The sequence below is a fragment of the Bolinopsis microptera genome, chromosome 10, assembly GCF_026151205.1.
Source record: "Bolinopsis microptera isolate Bmic1 chromosome 10, MBARI_Bmic_1.0, whole genome shotgun sequence".
NCBI lineage: Eukaryota > Metazoa > Ctenophora > Tentaculata > Lobata > Bolinopsidae > Bolinopsis > Bolinopsis microptera.
Genome location: NC_087081.1, coordinates 5,624,766 through 5,644,193, shown reverse-complemented (window position 1 = coordinate 5,644,193; position 19,428 = coordinate 5,624,766). Strand labels below are relative to the sequence as shown.

General features: G+C 36.7%; 1 protein-coding gene and 1 non-coding gene across 2 annotated transcripts; both read left to right on the top strand.

Moving 5' to 3' along the window:
* The first annotated feature begins 2,499 nt into the window (after positions 1-2,499).
* LOC134822268 (cell adhesion molecule DSCAM-like) lies at positions 2,500-15,915 on the top strand. Its single transcript, XM_063833175.1, has 7 exons — positions 2,500-2,569; positions 2,700-2,787; positions 2,902-3,000; positions 4,341-4,497; positions 4,699-4,838; positions 15,257-15,320; positions 15,782-15,915. The coding sequence occupies exons 1-7, from the start codon at positions 2,514-2,516 to the stop codon at positions 15,913-15,915; spliced, it is 738 nt and encodes a 245-aa protein (XP_063689245.1). The 5' UTR covers positions 2,500-2,513.
* On the top strand, positions 15,367-15,440 carry Trnam-cau (transfer RNA methionine (anticodon CAU)). Its single transcript has one exon. It is a non-coding gene; the product is annotated as a tRNA-Met (tRNA).
* Positions 15,916-19,428: the final 3,513 nt, after the last annotated feature.

The window sequence follows — 19,428 nt, the reverse complement described above, 5'->3', positions numbered from 1 at the left end:
CAGCTGCTCCTGCTTCAGGCTTGACCGTGGTTACCTTCTTCCACCACTGAACTCTCCGTTTCCAATCTGAATAGTTGGACTTCTCATCGAGAACAGGTACTTTGTCACTTCCCATGATGGATGTAGAAGAATCTGAAAGCTGAAATCGGGTGTTAGGTGTTAAGTGTTAGTTAAAATATACAAAAAATAAATACGGTCCGGTGTAACGTAGTTCTTCCTGCTACCACTGTTGGAACCCTGTTCTTGGGTTAATTAAATAACAAATAATACTCAATTATTATAAATACAAATTAGATGAATAAAGAGGTTATACAAATAAATGGTTATTTAGAATATATATTCGCATGTATCCACACTATATTTACATTACACGTTCAACGTGATATCATTATCAGTGCAGTGTGTACAACACCAACTACACCGAGTCCCTAGTTTTTCAGAGTTAATCATCACATATAGACAGCATGAGAGTAGGCCTGGCCATCTCGAAGTGATACAAATAAATGGTGTTTCAAATGTAACCTTGTTACTCTATGTACTCACCCTCAAATAGTGAATGAGTGATTAAATGGTGATTGGTGTGACTCAGTTACTCACGCTGCTCTAACTAATACACAATTCAAAACTAAATTAAATAATGTCTTTTTACTATTAGATTAAACTACTATTAAATTAAAACTACTACTCCTGATGATGATGTTCTTCTTACTATATGAGGTACTTCTGAATGATGAGGACTTCAACTAAACTGGAACTGATAACTATAATAAAAAACAAAACCCTGGGGGAAAACTACCGTGAGTAAAGTGAAAGGTAATCCACGTGAAACTATAAATGAAAGTGAAAGAGGAAGCGGGAACTCCTAGACTAAACTACTAAACTATAACTATAAACTACTTACCACTCTTTCCACGTCACAGAACACAGATAGTATCTGTCGACTGGAATCTGTGGGATCACTAAAACAACGTCACTCCTCTCCCTTCTGCTACGCTAGAGTCTGGAGTCGACAACGTCACTCCTCTCCCTTCTGCTTCGCTAGAGTCTGGAGTCAACTAAACACTGGACACTCCTCTCTCTTCTGTTACTTCAACTAGAGTCTGGAGTCGAGCCTTGTCTGCCTTCTGGAGTCCCTTTACCCCAACACTGTATATACAATCACTGGAACTAAACCTTTGCTAAAGTGAGATACAGGGTTAGTAATATGAAGTACAAAAACAAGCTACAAATAGAATTAAGATTCTAACAGTTACTCTTCCTTACAGCCCTAGACAGGAATACCTCAATTTGTCAACGCTGGTTGAGTGGCGAATACGTGGGTACCTCATAGAAGCTTTTAAAAGAACAAGTTGTTTGACTGATTATGGATTGGCGATGTTTAGAATTAGCAGATCCGGTCTTAATCTTGTTTCAAGCAACAGATGTAGTTGGACAGTTGTCTGTCAAACAATTCTACTGGACTTTATAGCCCCTGCTAATGAATCAGCCCCCGCTAATTTCGTTTTTACCCCATCAAAAATATAAATCCTAACCAGTGGCAAGAAATATAGCTGATTTTTATGTAAAACACATGGTTTATTATATTATATATTAAGTTATTTACCCAGAGAATTTTTGTATAAATTGATTTGAATAATTGCATTAAGAAAATACTTCTTGAATTTATGGTATAATTTCTGAGTACGCTTAAATCACCTTCTGGGTAAAGACAGGTTTTTAAATAAAATATATTTAAAAAAAAGCTTTTACTCCATTTTCGTCATAAGTAGAACTATAATGGACCTGAACAGTACAGACGATTTGAAGATACGACCTGGGAATCTGTCAGATAAAAAGACAATAACCACCCTGGTTAACAAAACTTACACGAAAATGTCAGCAAATATTTACAAAGACACACGCATACGATTAACTGACAAAGAGTTTGACCTATATTGCGCTAAAAAAGAATTGTTTGTTGCTGTGAAATCAGGAAATATTGTTGGCTGTGTAGTGTTGGTAAGGGTAAGTGAAACTGAAAAAGATCTCTCCATGCTGGTAGTTAGCCCTCAGTCTCGAAGACAAGGTATAGGGAGAAAGCTTGTTGATTTTGCTTTGGATTTAGCTAGGACAGATGGCTGTCAAACAGTTCTACTGGACATTCTAGCCCCCGCTAATGTATCAGACCCTAGGAGAGAAGCTTTAAAAAAGTGGTACAGCAGTCTTGGATTTGAGTTTGTTAAAAATCGGGACTTTTTAGAATTCCATCCAGCTGCCAAGGATCATCTCATTACAGATGTGACTTATTCTTTGTTTGCAAAGAAGTTGTAAGATCCTTGAATACAGCTTGTTTTATGATATTTAAATTGTTTTATTGCTATTTCTATTTCCAACTGTATAGATGATAGCAGACACCATTGTTGGTACTTTACCTTGAATTCTCATTGCACTTGTGTACCTACATTTTTGAATGAAGCCAAACTTTTTGAAAATGATGTTAATATAATTCTAATATTCAACAGCAGATAAGATAAATGTCATGGCATGAGCTTATGTTACAAGTCCTCTATTTGCTTCTACTCTGTATAAGGTAAATGTATTATTTATACACTATTTTATTATTTCTTCCAATGTGAACTATGATCGATATTTCAATAAAATTTGGTGTTTAAAAAAGTAAGCAACTCCAAAGTCCAAGCTATTTTAGGTTATTACTTCAGGTACACTCGCCAACAAGATGTGCCTCCTAACGCCATGCCCTATCCACAGTTCTTCCTTCAACCTCAGAAACAATCAGTTAAAAGAGAGGTACACTTTTATCTTAGCCTTTAAATCAATCTTTTTCTTTGTTTTAGAAGACGTAATGCCTCTTAAAAGTGATCTGCTGAGTTAAGAACCAGGCACTGAAACAATATCTTTCAGATGACGACTACTATAGACTGTGGCGCGTATGGGGGAATAGGAAATCTAACCTACACATTCTTCAAGGGAGATTCCCCTCAGTATAATATGATGAGTAGAGTAAGTAGTTTATTATGTTTGTTCAACAGTTAACTAACAAATAGTGTGACTTTACCAAATAATACGCCCTGTATACATTTTCATCAAATTGTTGAACATAGCAGATATGATGATAATTTTATCTGTTGATATAATAGCAGTAGATAATATTATGATAATTTTTTCTGCTGAAGCTTTTTTTAATTTTATAACATCACTGAGATAATTTTCTTGTTTTAAAGGCCTATTTTTAATAATCCACGTCAGAAATCGTCAGATCTTTACCACAGCTTATCGACCAGGGTAAAAGCAAAGTTTGCGGTGTTGGGATTTGAATGAAGTTGTTGTATTCGGGATTTTCTTTGCTTTGCACTTTCAAATACATCATTAATGGGGTTTGTTTAGCAACGTCATGTTCGTAGATATTTTAGTGAAGAAACTGGAAAGGATAAGAATACTCTGCCACAACACCAACCCAATGTTTTTATTTTGACAACCACAGTGAAGCTAACATGTTAATTACATGGTGGTTCATATTCACATAGCCGGAAGCACACAGGTAACACAGTCACTTCGATATTCCAATTAGCAAGCTATTAAAGGTGTGTGTTTGTTTATTTACATTTAACAGTACGGTAACACTCGTATGTGTTATGCAGCTGTCTGTCTGTTTGTCTAGGTAGATCTGAGCAAAACGGGTGTTGTGCGTTTTTCCTTTCGGTTATTCATATTTATATACATATTTAATTTAGTATTATTGTAAATTCAACTTTTCTGTGCTGTATAAGCGTTATCAGTGAAATGCATTGTTGGAAATGTTACAATTTGCTGTAGTAGCATCTCGCACACTATTTTGTCGTCTGATTGTTCTCCGGGACTTCTGTGCCACGATGGGAAAGTACTTTTAAAACTCCCATCCAAATTGTTTGTTTTTATCTAAAAAGTTTAAAATTTCAAACATTCGTTCCCGTGCATGTTTGAACAAGTTTAAAAATCTCGGCAATTTATTGATTTATTTCTGAAGCCTGTTTACTGGTTTATCACGCGAAAAGTTTAGGTTGTTGAATGACATTTTTTAATGTAAACACTGGCTAATAATAAGGTGGTGCCAGTTTAAATAGGACCTCTAACTTGTCTGTGTTTCTCTGACGTGCCATTTTCGACAGCATATTATGAGATGCTCGCGATTAGTCTATGATGTAAGCTTATTGATAACTTGCTGTCATGTTTTTAAAATAATGGTACACCACTTCAAAACAACACCTTCCATTAAGATAATAGTACTTATAACTATAACATGTATAAGTTATTAGTAATAAGCAAAATATTTACTAATTGTTACTAACTACCATCTCCTTCAGTTAAAATCAGTAGAAGCAGACCCTGACACCCAGATCTCATCCTACTTCATCCCCAAAGTAAGCAGTGAAGATGCAGCCTATTACCAGTGTGTTGTTAGTGATGATGCTGGGGTTATCATATACAGCAATGTTATCTACCTTCAAGTCGTGGACAATTGTAAGTTCATTATATATTACTGATCATAAAAAAATTGGGAAAATCATGATTTTCTCTGGATGAGATATAGCTTTCATTTTAGTGCACTTAAGTTGTATCGCACAGTGTAAATCCTAACACCAAACTTCTCACTGAATAGCTCCTCTTGATAAAATATAAACATATTATACCCCAATCTCTTTGAGCCCCTCCTCCTCGCAGATCTAACGCGAGGTTTTCCGGTATTAGAGGACAGGCTGCTTCTCTCCACCGCGCGCCTGCACGTGCTGAGATGTAAGATGCCCGCGTCTAACCCCCCTGCTTTACCAAGGTGGTTCAAGGACAATGTCCCTATTAATCAGGTACAGTACAGTGAATTTAATAGTTTATTTGAGGGTTAGGTAATGATAATTTACACTGTAGCTGTACAAGCACATGGGATTATGGTGAAAGTAAAGTAAAGTAAAATTTATGACATCACATCATCACACATGTCTACAAAATATCATCGCACTGTGTGAAAAAATATATAATAAATATTATAATAATATAGGGGTTAAAGAAAACAACAAATAATTTTTCTAAAAGTCATGTTCAATGATATGAATGTAAACAGCGAGACACATTGAATGTAGACTAAGAGACAGGCGTGTAACTATGTATCTCCCTTCTACAACAAATAATGCAGATGATGAAGATATAATGACCACATTAAGGGGGGGGGGGGGGGGGGGGGGGGGGCTGAATTCAGGTACCATTGTTCTCGGCTGACTGCCTCTTGGGAAATTCTGCTTGTATATAATATATAATACATTTAGATATATATCTAAATGTTCGACTAGGTATATTTAGTGGGTTTCTTTCTCTAGAAAACTATCAGTGGTAAAAGTCACAGAGTAAGTGCTGTGTTTACAGACACTAACCCAACTTGTGTGTTTTAGAACATTTTAGAACATTTTAGCTAAACGTGATGTTCAGAGCCACCCGCCGTAAAACACAATTTTCTAACTTCTGATTTACTGCAATTATGACGTTAGCACTCTGAACTCTACTCAACATCTCGTTTCGTTACTTCAATGCCTCCTCTCGTTTAATGACATAAACTGTGTTCTGTGTCTAATCTTTACTTCTACTCATGTTACGATTTAACAGAACCTGAAGGAAATGAAGCGTAGATTAAAATATATTTTTAATTTCTCTGATATTGACAATATACGAGTTACGAAGTCAATTCAGTATATTTTACAGCTGGGGGCAATATTTTCGCACGGTTCTATTTTATGATAATTTATTGCTGTACTCTGTAAATTTGAAAATAAAAAATAAAAATGTTAGAATTTATTCAGATGAGGTGCATCGTACTTTCAGCAACGATTAAAATAAGATGCAGATTGTCACGTGTCAATTGTCAATTGTCAAACCAATATAAAACCACATTCCAAGATGCAGCATACTATAACTACTACTACTGCTAAGTGTGGAGTGTATCCGGTGCTGATGCATTTGAAAACACTGTATAATTAATTGTCAAAACACTATTATAATATTTTGTTGTTTTTACAGGATACATTAAACTTATGATAATACACATATTTATAGTAAACACATATTATTATAATGGTAGCTTGTAGTGTAACTCAGCCTGCTTTGGTGTAAGATATTTTAATTAACTAGAGAGTTATAAATAGGTCATAAACAGTCATAAACAGTCATAAACATGTCATAAACATGTCATAAACAGTCATAAACATGTCGTAAACAGTCATAAACATGTCATAAACATGTCATAAACATGTCATAAAGTTGTCATTAACGTGCAAATTGTACTATTGTAACTGTTGTTACAATCAACGTCAGTCATAAAAATGTCAAGACACGTGCAACAGACAGTTTAGTTGGCGTTATGCCTCATGGTTCAGGTAGACTCCGCAAGCATTCTTGTGTCCGCACTATGTAAATCTCTTCAGTTGAGTAACGGCTTCCGCCTAGGGCTCCCAGTGAATTTACAACTAAATTCTCTTTTTGAAGGCTGATTGGTTGATAGCTGTCACGTGTCAGTAGAAATATACCTCCAGATCTACAAAGCTGCGTGTTGTCACGTGAGGGAGTGTGACGTCACGTGAGGGAGTGTGACGTCACACTCCCCTCACATGTCAGTAGAAATATGGTTCACCTCCCAACAGTATCCAGACCTATAAAACTGATATCTCTTACATGTGGTCAAGTAGCTCCTTTGTAAACATAGTTCTTACTCCACGCCTTCAATTAGCTGATTAGTCTGATATTAGCTGATTGCAGTTTACTAGCGGTTCTTAAGAAACCAAGCAAAAAGTTATTGAATTTACTGATTTAGTACTTAGAATACGAATTACACGTGTCTGTTACTATAGCAACTGTACAGAGTCACAGACTATCGTATTTTTTAATGTTTCAAGAATCCCGGCATCCAGACAAAATAGCGCTGTTCATTTACAGCGGTGATTTACTGATGTCTGAATAAGAAATTCATCAAATATAAGCAAATAATTCTTACTTAATATAATGTAGAATATTCTATTATATAATACAGACTCTTGCTGTTCTCTATCAGAAACTAAACTCTAGCAGATGGTTTATTTACCACTAAACACAACGCGCCACTGACACTGATGCACTGATATTTTAAAACTATTTTCACTGCTAAAATTAAATGCATTTATTGAGGAAAAGATGTAACAGAGTCGATATATTTTAATATTGCCATGGGGTGGCAAGTATCCATACATCGTAGTCCGATAGTTTGACTGCGTCATAATATAAGAACCTAGCAATATAAGCTCCCAATAAAATACAGTATATTTACTGTTTAGCAACAAGATGGTTTAGTGTGTCTCCTGTTAACACAGCTCTTAGTCTTCAACAAGCTAGTTCACTAGTGTCCACCTTCTCTTTTACAGACCAAGCTAACATAAGCAGATAGTTTTGTAGCTGGGCTCTACTTAGAGGTATCTATTAGAAACCCACCAAATATTCCTAAAATTCAATATTAAATACTCTAATTTCTCTTATAATACTGCATGGTATTTAAGGTTCTTTGCCAGAAACCAAACAGATACTATGAGATAGTTCTAGAGCTAATACTAAACTGTCCCTGTAACTGTGACTGACAAGTTGGTTAGTACTGTCGTTACAAACACAGTTCTAACTTTAGGTCTACCTTTTTAATCAGAAACCGCGCAAATATCTACAAACAGCTCTACAAATAGTTCTAGAACTATCAGAATTATTAGAATTCAGCACTAACTACTCCATATCAGTTCTACAGTCCTCACTGTAATACTCCGCTGTACTCCACACTGTACTAACCATAGCACTAAATTCAGCACTGTACTACTTCAGTTCCTCCACTGCTTATTATCTCTTCATACTCTACTTATCAGTTCTACACTCTACTTATCAGTTCTACACTCTACTTATCAGTTCTACACTTTACTCATCAGTTCCCTCCCCACATTCTACTACACACTGTACTAACTCTAGCACGTCTAGACTGGCAGGCACTGTAAATCTTATAAGTAATTATACTAATAATATCGGACAGTACTGTCAACTGTATCATCTCTCGGAGTATTCTTATCTGTATAATGTAGAGCAATACTCTGTATGCAGCAGTGGTATTTGTAATACTTACACTTTTCAACTGTTATCTTACTGTTTGTAAAGCGAGATGATATTTTTGCAAATATAATTAGATACATTTATTGGGTATTATGTAATGGGATGGAAGCAGTTTAACCAGCAGCTACTCAACACCCTGGCTTCATAATATGAAGAATTTGTAAGCTAGTATACCTTGGGATGTTACGATATATTTCCCCCATTTCCAATAATACTATTCTGTGTACAAAGTAATATTAGAACGCTAGAGCTCTCTGTGCTGTCTGTAGAAATATATAATTTTTTTTCAGATGTTGTAAAATGTTTGTGATGATATTCCATGTTGAAGACTAAGAAGGATATTTAATAGTCGGATCCCAACCGTTCTAAAAGGCTATCTCGTTAGCTTTTCGCGTTACAAGCGATTTCTCAACGGTTATCACCTCTCTAGATGATTCTTAAAACATTTGGACTTCATTGCATTTTTGAAATAAATGCAATGAGGGCGTTTTCGGCCACACCCTTTTTCAGGGTTTTGCGGTCACGCGAATTTTTGTATTTTGGCCCAGGAAGGTCTTAAAGACTATTTCGATACACCAAAATGTGCCTAATAGCCACATTTATATACAACTTATGAAGCACAATATACCTTAAAATGCTTTGTTTCGGAAATATGGCCGAAAAACGGTTTTTGGCTTGACGCAGTTCATAATTTCCGTGATTTTTGGCATTTCCGCCTAGGAAGGTCTTAGAGACTATTCTGATACACTAAAATGTACATAATGGCCACATTTATATACAACTTATGAAGCAACATATACCCTAAAAGGCTTACTTTCGGAAATGTGGCTGAAAAACGGATTTTTGCCCCGCGAACAATGACAATGACAATGACAATATTCACAAATGGGCTATTGGACTGTTAACTAGAAAGGTTTGTTAAAGACTCATGAGCAACATAGCATTTGTCACAAGATGTAAGACGACTCACTTTGTGTCCAGAAACACCTACAAAAATTGGAGAATGATTTACTTTATTGGGCATCTCTCTTTAATGGGCCAGGACAGCAGCATATTTGTGTCTTACGAAAGGGAAATTTTTTAAATTACGGTTTCTTAAGGTCAAAGGATCTTACAGCAAATTGTTCGCAATTGCCGACTCATGCACGTCATATACTCAAAAACGCTCACTTTAGGAGTCATTAGTAAATAACTACTACATGATTTGTGACAGCTCCAACAATTTTTCCTTGGCACCAATTTAAATAAAATGTATTGACCAAAATTCAACTTCAAACTTTTTATTTATTCATGCCATGAAACCATGATAAATGTACCAATAATACCGGACCTAAAATAAATCGGCACTGGATCCGGGCCAGATTGTTGCTTGACCGCTCGCGCTGACCAGTGTCCAGTACCCCACTTTATAATTATGATTGATTTCGCTGCCTCGAACAATATTGATCTGTAATCCCTGGATTGAGATCTGTTGGCCGCAATTTAATTTAGCTAATTTCCTATAATACCGCAGTGGTTTGGTTCCTACTTCAGAATGACCCCATATTCTTTTTTTCAGTCGCATAGATTTTATATGATAATGCGTGTATGATAATGCGTGTCATTCCCTCGTTTTTTATCAAGTGGTGACTGGCTAGTTCTTCTTTTATTACAGCTGTGAGCTGCCTCGAGATCTTAACTGGGGCATAGGCACTAATACTAGAACATTAAAACTGTAATGCTAGAATCTCAGATTAAGGTTACTTGGCAGAATAGCATTAGCACTTAGCAGGGTTCGAGATTTGACTGAGGGCATTCAGGTAACATACCAGGTTCATATCACCAGTTGAGGTGAATCTTAATTTTGGCATGCAATGGCTTATAGGTTATAAGCTTATAGTAGGATCACAGAGTTTATATAATAGAAGGTCTCGAGATGCTGATTTTCCAGGTTTGGGTAAAGTGGATTTTAGAGCGGGGATGGGGGTCTAAATGACCAAAATCTGAACGATCTCTTACTTACGGGGCACTACGGGACAAGGGACGGATATCGGGCCTAATAGCTGTTTTTTAATGAGAGGCTGGGGTATGGACATAGATGGTCAACGTGACGATAGCATGAGGATTTAGGATGCTCTGCCTGCCTTTCATGGGGTCTTGTAACCCCGAAAGCTGGTATATCTTATCTAAATTAACCTTGGTTACATCCCGTGCTGTTTCGAATATATAATTAGATTTATAGGTCCAATATCAAGCAAAAAATTCTGATCTCCGGTACTGATGTTACACTTACATGATCTCCGACGCGAGGATCTCCGAAGTCCGATCTTAAAGTTGGATCTCAGAGCCAAAAAGAGGAACCTAAGCCTTGGTTCCTCTCTTTGAGAGTCAAACAGGAAATTCGGTGTTATCAACTCAAACTCGAATTTGTAGCACAATTAAAAAACCAAAGAATAAAATTCTTAATGAATTTCCCGACATCCTAAAATTAATATCAGGTCGTATTCGATTCAGTGGCCCAAACTCCAGTAGGTAACAAGACTTGAGTTCAAGTCGAGTACCACTTTGATTAAGCATGATCCTGGAGTTTTCGCATATCATGCAGTAGTTATCTACTAATCACTCCTAAACTGAGCGTTTTAGAGTCGAATCTCGAGCCCTGCCATTCAGCCAAGTAATCTTAATCTGAAGTTCTAGAATTACAGTTCTAATGTTCTAGTACTAATGTATTAGTGCCCTAGATAAGATCTCGAGGCAGCTGTAATAACAAAAGAGCTAGCTAGTAACCACTTGATTAAAAAACGAGGGAATGACACACATTATCATACGATGGGAAAATCTATGCGAACCAAACCACTGCGGTATTACTATTATGGTAAATGAGCTAACTTAAACTGCAACCAACAGATCTCAATCAGCGATTACAGACCAATATTGGTCGAGGCAGTGAAGTCAATTATAATTATAAAGTGGGGTACTGGTCAGCGGTCAAGCAACAATCTGGCCCGGATCCAGTGCCGATTTATTTTAGGTCCGGTATTATTAGGTACTTTAGTCATGGTTCATGGTTATGAATGAATAAAATTTGAAGTTGAATTTTGGTCTGGCACGTCACACATTTTGGCTAAATTGGTGCCAAGGAAAAATTGTTGGAGTTTTCACAAATCATGCAGTAGTTAAACTTATTTACTAATCACTCCTAAAGTGAGCGTTTTTGAGTATATGATGTGCATGAGTCGGCAATTGCAAACAATTTGCTGTTAGCAACTGACCCTTTGACCTTTACTTTGACCTTTACTAAAGTAACCGTAATTTTGAAAAATTGCCCTTTCGTAAGACACAAGTATGCTGCTGAGTGCTGTCCTGGCCCATTAAGAGAGATGCCCAATAAAGAAGATCATTCTCCAATTTTTGTAGGTGTTTCTGGACACAAAGTGAGTCGTCTTACATCTTGTGACAAATGCTATATTGCTCATGAGTCTTTAAGACCTTTCTAGTTAACAGTCCAATAGCCCATTTGTGAATACTGTCATTGTTCGCGAGGCAAAAATCCATTTTTCAGCCATATTTTCGAAAGTTAGCCTTTTAGGGTATATGTTGCTTCATAAGGTGTATATAAATGTGGCCATTATGTACATTTTAGTGTATCAGAATAGTCTCTACAACCTTCCTAGGCGGAAATGCTAAAAATCACGGAAATTATGAACTGCGTCAAGCCAAAAACCATTTTCGGCCATATTTCCGAAACGAAGCATTTTAAGGTATATTTTGCTTGATAAGTTGTATATAAATGTGGCTATTAGGCACATTTTGGTGTATCGGAATAGCCTTTAAGACCTTCCTGGACCGAAATACAAAAATTCGAGTGACCGCGAAACCCTGAAAAAGGGTGTGGCCGAAAACGCCCTCATTGCATTTATTTCAAAAATGCAATGAAGTCCAAATGTTTTAAGAATCATCTAGAGAGGTGATAACCGTTGAGAAATCGCTTTTAACACGAAAAGCTAACGAGATTCCGTTTCGTCCCTGACTATAATATCGCATTAATTACATATTTTTTACATTAATTACATATTTTGTCGTGTAAGATAATATAAGGGCTCGTCCTACTGTCTGCAATTACCAGTGGTGTTATAAAACATTCTTATACTATTCAAATGTTATTAAATATACTTAGTGACATTCCAGTTAAGACATTTGATAAGACTTTAATTACATGCTTTATATCAGTTTTCAGCCCATATCAGTGTAAAATGTGAATTTTAAATATTAGCGCTGTCTGTAGAAGTGCTACATAATAATATATACTTTTCGAATACTATTAGATATGCTAATATTCCACCAAATGTATTATATCACGACCATAAAAAGGATAATATCTAATATCGCATTACTTAAATATTATTGTTACTTACATATGTATTATTATTGCAATGTCAGTTTAAAATGTAAGACAACATCCCGGCTGACTGTCTGTAACGAATGTTATAACATGTAATAATTATATATTTTCAAATATTATTCAAAATATGCTTATTAATGTTCAACACCGTATGCTAGCACAGTATAGATGGGGTATTTAATATCGAATTAATAACATATTTTATCAACATATCATGTAGTGAGCAATGGTCCATCACAGTACTGTTGTGACTGGCACAGTAATCCTATTCCACGACGGCACAAGACTAGAAATAATAATAATCTTAATTTTATGGAAGGTGAGAAAATCAGGCTATAAATACCGAGCTGAAAGCTAATGTTTCTGAAGACTTAAACAAGTTAAGGAGTTTAACTTGAAGGAGTCAGCGGTTGTCCTGTGTACTTGTCTGGCAGGCAGCTTGTACTGTTTAGGTTCAGTGGTTGGTGGAAACTGTATTTATCCTGACACGTGTTAGTCAGTCACGTGACATTAACACGTGACACTCATGTGTTAGAACAGTCACGTGACAGTAACACGTGACACTCATGTGTTAGAACAGTCACGTGACATTCATGGTTCTGGGGTTTTACAGTTCAGTGCTGGAAGCTGATTGGATATTCGCTTAGTTTTTATTGCTTGCAATGGAGGCTCATAAATTTGTCTAGTTATTCTCATCATACTTACTTTACTTTGGGCGATGCTCGATCGAAATCTCCTCCACTCTACGTCTCCAGATGGTTCTGTCGCACATAACTGTTCGAAGATCTTCTACCCGCAACCCTGTGTCCCTGGCTACGGTGTCAAGAAAAGAGAGTGGTCTCCTCCCATGCCCAAACTGTGGCAGCCGCCAAGGAAGGATCATAGTGTGTGCGTTAAGGCTTAAAATCTCTTTAAAAAGTGAAGACTATGTTTATTATGTAATGTGACAAAGCCAGCGACAAGGCTTGCAATATCTTTAAAGAAAAATAAAGTCTGTCCGTTTTTCTATCTAATGTGCTCAAATTATCTGTTGGTTAAATTTCAAGTTATTTAATTCGTTATAAATTATAACGTTATATAAATTAATTCGTTATAAATTATAACGTTATATCAAATTATTTGTTAATCGCTATGTTAGGCATATTCGCACAAACACAGTAATAGTGTTGAAAGTATTAAAAATAAGGTTCTGTGAGCTGAAAGATAAGCTAACTAGAATTTCCTTCTGTACTGAAATTATTTCTTAATAATATATGTATTTATGATTTAAATTATCTTAGAAATACTGCTTAGAAAAGAGAATTTGGCGCAGAATGCAAGCCTTATGATTCTGTTTTTAGAGAAAGATCAGATAGCTGCGTTACACTATCTGTTATCTAGAACTTTAGCATAATATCATATAGCATATATTCTGGTTGGAATGTCTCTGACTGGAATACCCTTCTGTAGTCTAGGTGTCAACTCGGAATTGTGTTACACCTGTTACAGCTGGTAGAACGTAATGTGTGATAAAACCAGTAGAGGTTTGATAAGAATATATTATGCATAGAACGTATCTGTTACGCTTAACTGAACAGCACATATCTTCGAATCAAAACTCGTAATTTGTTTTATTACTTGTATCACGTTTTATTACGTTCTATTACTTTAATCACGTTTTATTACTTTTATCACGTTTACTGCACGCTCAGAAAATACACACAGTTTCACACAGAGAGCGGAACTACGATAATGAAACCAAGGCGGTGAAACTAACTCCACTTACTGACCCTATATCACGTCACCATTTGCTTTTGTTTGAGCGTCAGCGGAGTGATTAGCTTAATTTGTTAAGTATTAACTAATGGTGGTATGTACGTGGTGGGTATAAATAGATAAAAGTAGGCACTATTGTCTCTCTTGCCGGATTGATAGAGTCCCACAAAGTATTGAAACTAAGTGATAAGTATCCAAAATATAGTCACGTGATAAGTATTCTATACCCCGCTCACAGGAAGCCTCGGTAGAGTAATTAAACTGCAGGCAGGCTTGTCGAGCTTGTAGTTGTCACTTGTCGGCAACCTTGTCTAGTTTGTAGTTGTAACTTGTCGGCAACCTTGTCTAGTTTGTAGTTGTAACTTGTCGGCAACCTTGTCTAGCTTGTAGTTGTCACTTGTCGGCAACCTTGTCTAGCTTGTAGTTGTCACTTGTCGGCAACCTTGTCGAGCTTGTAGTTGTCACTTGTCGGCAACCTTGTCTAGCTTGTAGTTGTCACTTGTCGGCAACCTTGTCTAGCTTGTAGTTGTCACTTGTCGGCAACCTTGTCTAGCTTGTAGTTGTCACTTGTCGGCAACCTTGTCGAGCTTGTAGTTGTCACTTGTCGGCAACCTTGTCGAGCTTGTAGTTGTCACTTGTCTGCAGTTTTTCTGACTGTAAGGATTCGCCCAGTAGACACTTGGACAGTTAGTAGTTACAATCCAAGCTGAAGCCTCTCGGCTGTAATGTTCGCTCTAAAATTTAGAAAATTTAGAAAATTTTAAAGGCACCTTTAGGTTTCTAGGTAGTGAAATAGACCCCAACTATTGAAGTTGGATCCAGGACGGGGGAATGGGTTCAATATATTGAGAACGGGGGAAAAGTTAAGGTTTTAACAATGATGATAAAAATAGAAACAATGGTCCTCACCCAATCTTATTACTGATAACTAACATAGCTCTCCATGCAACTGATCAATTAATTAACTAATTTCCTAAATTCCTGCAGGACGACGAGAACATGTTTGTTTCTCACGGAACGGGAGTCATAGAGGGAGAGAACATCAACATTGGTGAGTATTTAGTAGTGTGAAATCAGTTTATTTAGTTAAACACCAGGCCTTCCTGGCTCAGTTGGTTAGAGCGTCAGTCTCATAATCTGAAGGTCGTGAGTTCGAGCCTCACGGAGGGCAGTATTTTGCTTGCGATACATCTTATTTTTAAAGTTTAAAAGTTTAAAAGTAAAGAAATTGTAACGATGAACCATGCTTGCCATGATTGGTGTCAGGTATTTAGTATATATATTATACAAAATCATGATAACTTAACAAGATTATTATATAATATTATATAATAATCTTGTTAAGTTATCATGATTTTGATGGTTTTTGATGATATTTAACGTCAATCAGTTATTGTCATTGATCTTATACTTTTGAGCAAGGAAATAACTTACCACAATGTTTCCTTGTGTTGAACTAAGAGAATTTATAAAACATTTTCCTTGTGTTTGACTAACACTAGATCTAATTAGGTGACCTTGTAATGTTTGCCCTGAACTTCGAGCACGATGGGATGTACACGTGTGCAGCGTACAACTACCAACTTGATGACGGTTCTAATCAGATAGACGTTGCTTATTATAACGTTACCATCGGAACAAGTTAGCGTTCGTTTTTTCGTTTGTTCGTTTGTTCGTTTGTTCGTTTGTTCGTTCGTTTGTTCGTTTGTTCGTTTGTTCGTTTGTTCGTTTGTTCGTTTGTTCGTTTGTTCGTTTGTTCGTTTGTTCGTTTGTTCGTTTGTTCGTTTGTTCGTTTGTTCGTTTATTTTGTTCTTAATTCTTATACGATGACCGACTCGATTGTTTGTATGTGCTGGGGGAATTAACTCCTAGTCATCCCGTTCTGCAGTGCTCGATTCTAGTTTCATCGATGAAGGTTTTTTGCCATATTGATCTTTAAAGATTGGCAGAGTTTGCATTCCAAGACGTCAGAGTTTGAGCTACCTTCTGTCTTCAGTTCTTTAAGTTTCTTGGAATCTTGCCCAATTAAATTGTCACCTGATTCACTATCACTTACACAAGTTCTATAATGAAGGATGACTCTTACGTTTGAGGAGTTTTTCTGTGAATACGACGTTTCTCATAGTAGCTGTTTCTAAGGTATTGGCATGCCGGGTTTTTTTCCGTATGACTTGGAGAGACGATTCAGGTTCTCCGCTGCTATTGATGCACGCGCATCAAACCAGGGTGCTTTGGGTTTCATCCGAGCCTTTTTTCCTCGGTATTTTTTGCGCTTTTTCCTATTTTGGGTTAGTATTATTATTAGGAGTAATTTTTGTCGGCAACATCATTTAGACTCTTAACAATACCTTGACTTAGGACGTATTCACGTCTTCTATGTTATCAACATCAGAGTTCTATTATACTTTCAATTTGGGTCTGCAAACTGAGGGGTATTTTGTACGCAATATAGCGATACCGGTTCGCTTCATTTTCAGCCCGTTTCCATTTATGTATTTGGGGTTGCATCTTTCCAGGGTTTTCTGTTAGCGCTTTCCCGCGTCGGAGATAACACTTTTCCATTTTGTTTGCAGAAACACGGTTTGTGGTCAGAGGAATGTGTGAGTTCTAGGATTATGGAATGAAGGATACACTCTCGCGGGTGATTAGGGGTAGCAGGCAAACATAATTCAATCTACACTGCTTCCGTTGTAGTTAACCGAGGTTTGAAAATCTCCGAATATGATCTCCAAGTGTACACCCAGTTAGGATTTGTAGATTGTTGCATGCTAAGAAGTCTAGAAAAAAGAGCTCCCTTTGACTTTGAGTTGTGTTATTTTGGCCTTACTGAATTCTCTCGACCGGACTCAGGAACACTTATAGGTAATTTACTTCCGGTTCATTGATCATCACTGAGCTCTTATGGTGTGGGTTTTTTTACCGGCAGTTCTTTGCATTCAGATCACCTACAGGAGTGTTTTCCTAAATTGGGGGTTTTGGCCTAACATTCCATAAGAGATTAATGGCTATACAATGTAAACTAAAGTGTAAATAATTATTCGCAGACCTGTGGTCGGGAAATGGACTATATCTTTTATCCTTTTGATCTATGGACCACTTAAATTTACAGGCATATTTAGGCAAAGCGTCTACCCAGAATATATATGTATATCTGTATATGTCCCCGACAATCTGTTTGTAAAACCGGGGTCTAGAAAACCCATTTCCGATGCTCCTGAAACTTGAAACTTTGTTACAGTCGATTTGGTCAAGTCTAGACGCCCTGCACAATTTCAGATCGCTAAACACAATTTAACATGGTTTTTAAAGCCCCTGGAATCTGGGAATTTTGGGATTTTACCGAAATTTGTATAAACATGCTGGCGCGTATTTTGCGCAAATTTCTCAAAAAACTTCACATATATTTCTTATTCCTGTCATATTTAAATTAAAAATAGAATGTTATGACTAAAATATACCTGCTGAACTTCTTTCGATGAGTCTTTATGCTTGAAAAACACTAAAGGGGTTATCAGTAAAGGGGGTATAAAAGTCATGGCGGTAAATAGTAAAGGGGGTAAATAGTAAATGGGGTTAAATAGTAAAGGGGGTAAATAGTAAAGGTGGGTAAATAGTTAAAGGGGGTAAATAGTAAAAGGGGGGTAAATAGAATAGAGGGTAAATAGTATTGTGAATATAAGAGGCACGGTCATGCTTGCCAGCATGGTGTAATAATTATCGGTCCTTTATTTGGACGGACATTACATGAACGGAATAATTATGACCGGACATTAATATGAACGCTCGAAGGCATATCAAATCATCAAAAATCCGAATTTTTTCAATTTTTTGGACGTTTTTTAAAGTTCAGCAAATGATTTTAAATCCATTTTTTTTTATACAGTAAAGTAAGAAAAGCAGTCATTAAGCAGTAAAACATGTTTAAACCATATGTACATGATTCAGAGTCTAATATCACATATTATCTCTTCATCAAATGGTTTTAGTGCATGAAAATAGTCCAATGCTTAAAAAAAAGCAACAGTGATTTCTAGCTTTATGGAAAACCTTTTTTTCTCAACCTACCCCGGTCCCTGATTTCAGTGTTAACTTTTACAAGCCATTCGGCGTGAAGTGGTTTTATCTTAGACAACTTTAGTTAACCTTATACCTTCACGTGAGTTTCCTAGCACTGTTTCATTCCCTCCCCTCAGTAATATGCACTAAAAAAAGTCAGACAATGTCCTTGGCAACACGATTTACGCGTAATATCTAGAGGGGGCTGTGGAACCAAGTTTGTCATGTTTGGCGGGGACTCCGACTAGCTCATTGAACTTATGTTGTTGAGTGCCATAATTTCGTTGATTTTTCCGCCAAGTGCCCCAAGTGACCCTTGATAAACATCATATTTAGTAGAGTTTTCTGTGCCTCCGGCAGACCAAGGAGACCTTTCCGTGTTAACTTACGGCACAATAAAAGTTTTATAGTTGCATATATTTTCTGGACAAAAAGTTCGAACTGGAAATATTTTTGAAAAAATTTCCAACGGACATTAAATTGGACGGACCTTAATTGAACGGGACTTTTTTTGACGGACATTAAGATGAAACGCTAGGGCCTCCTCAGTGTTCAAGTTTTGTCCGTCAAATAAGGTCCGATAAGGTATGTCATAATCCGACTCAGCTACTACCTTCGGGATTATAACACAATCATAACATTCTAACTCAATTAAATTTCAATTCACTCGATCTTGTTGAAATGTTATCTAAACCCGCCTAAAACCCACCACATAGAAACACCCAATTCAGGAGTTGACTAGCTCGGAAGTCCCATGTCTGCCCGCTGAGAGAAAGAGAACCTTTAACACATTTCAATTTAATATAATCGATCGTTAAATGTCCCAATGTTAACGAAAAAATCTTTAAGATAATTGTCTGATTTCGGGTAAGGGGTCGTTTCACATATAATATTACGTACCAGCCGAGGGGAGGGGGTTCCCAAATGATTATGGGGGAGGGGGTCAGGGGGGGGGGGGGGGGGGGGGTGGTAGGGTTGGCTGTTGATTAATACGTGAACAAATTTTTTTTTTTCCTTTAGAATATAACACTTTGGACAATTTTTTAATTCAATATTCATTTCACTTAGATAGTGGTGTGAAATTTAGGAATGGATCGGGGTAT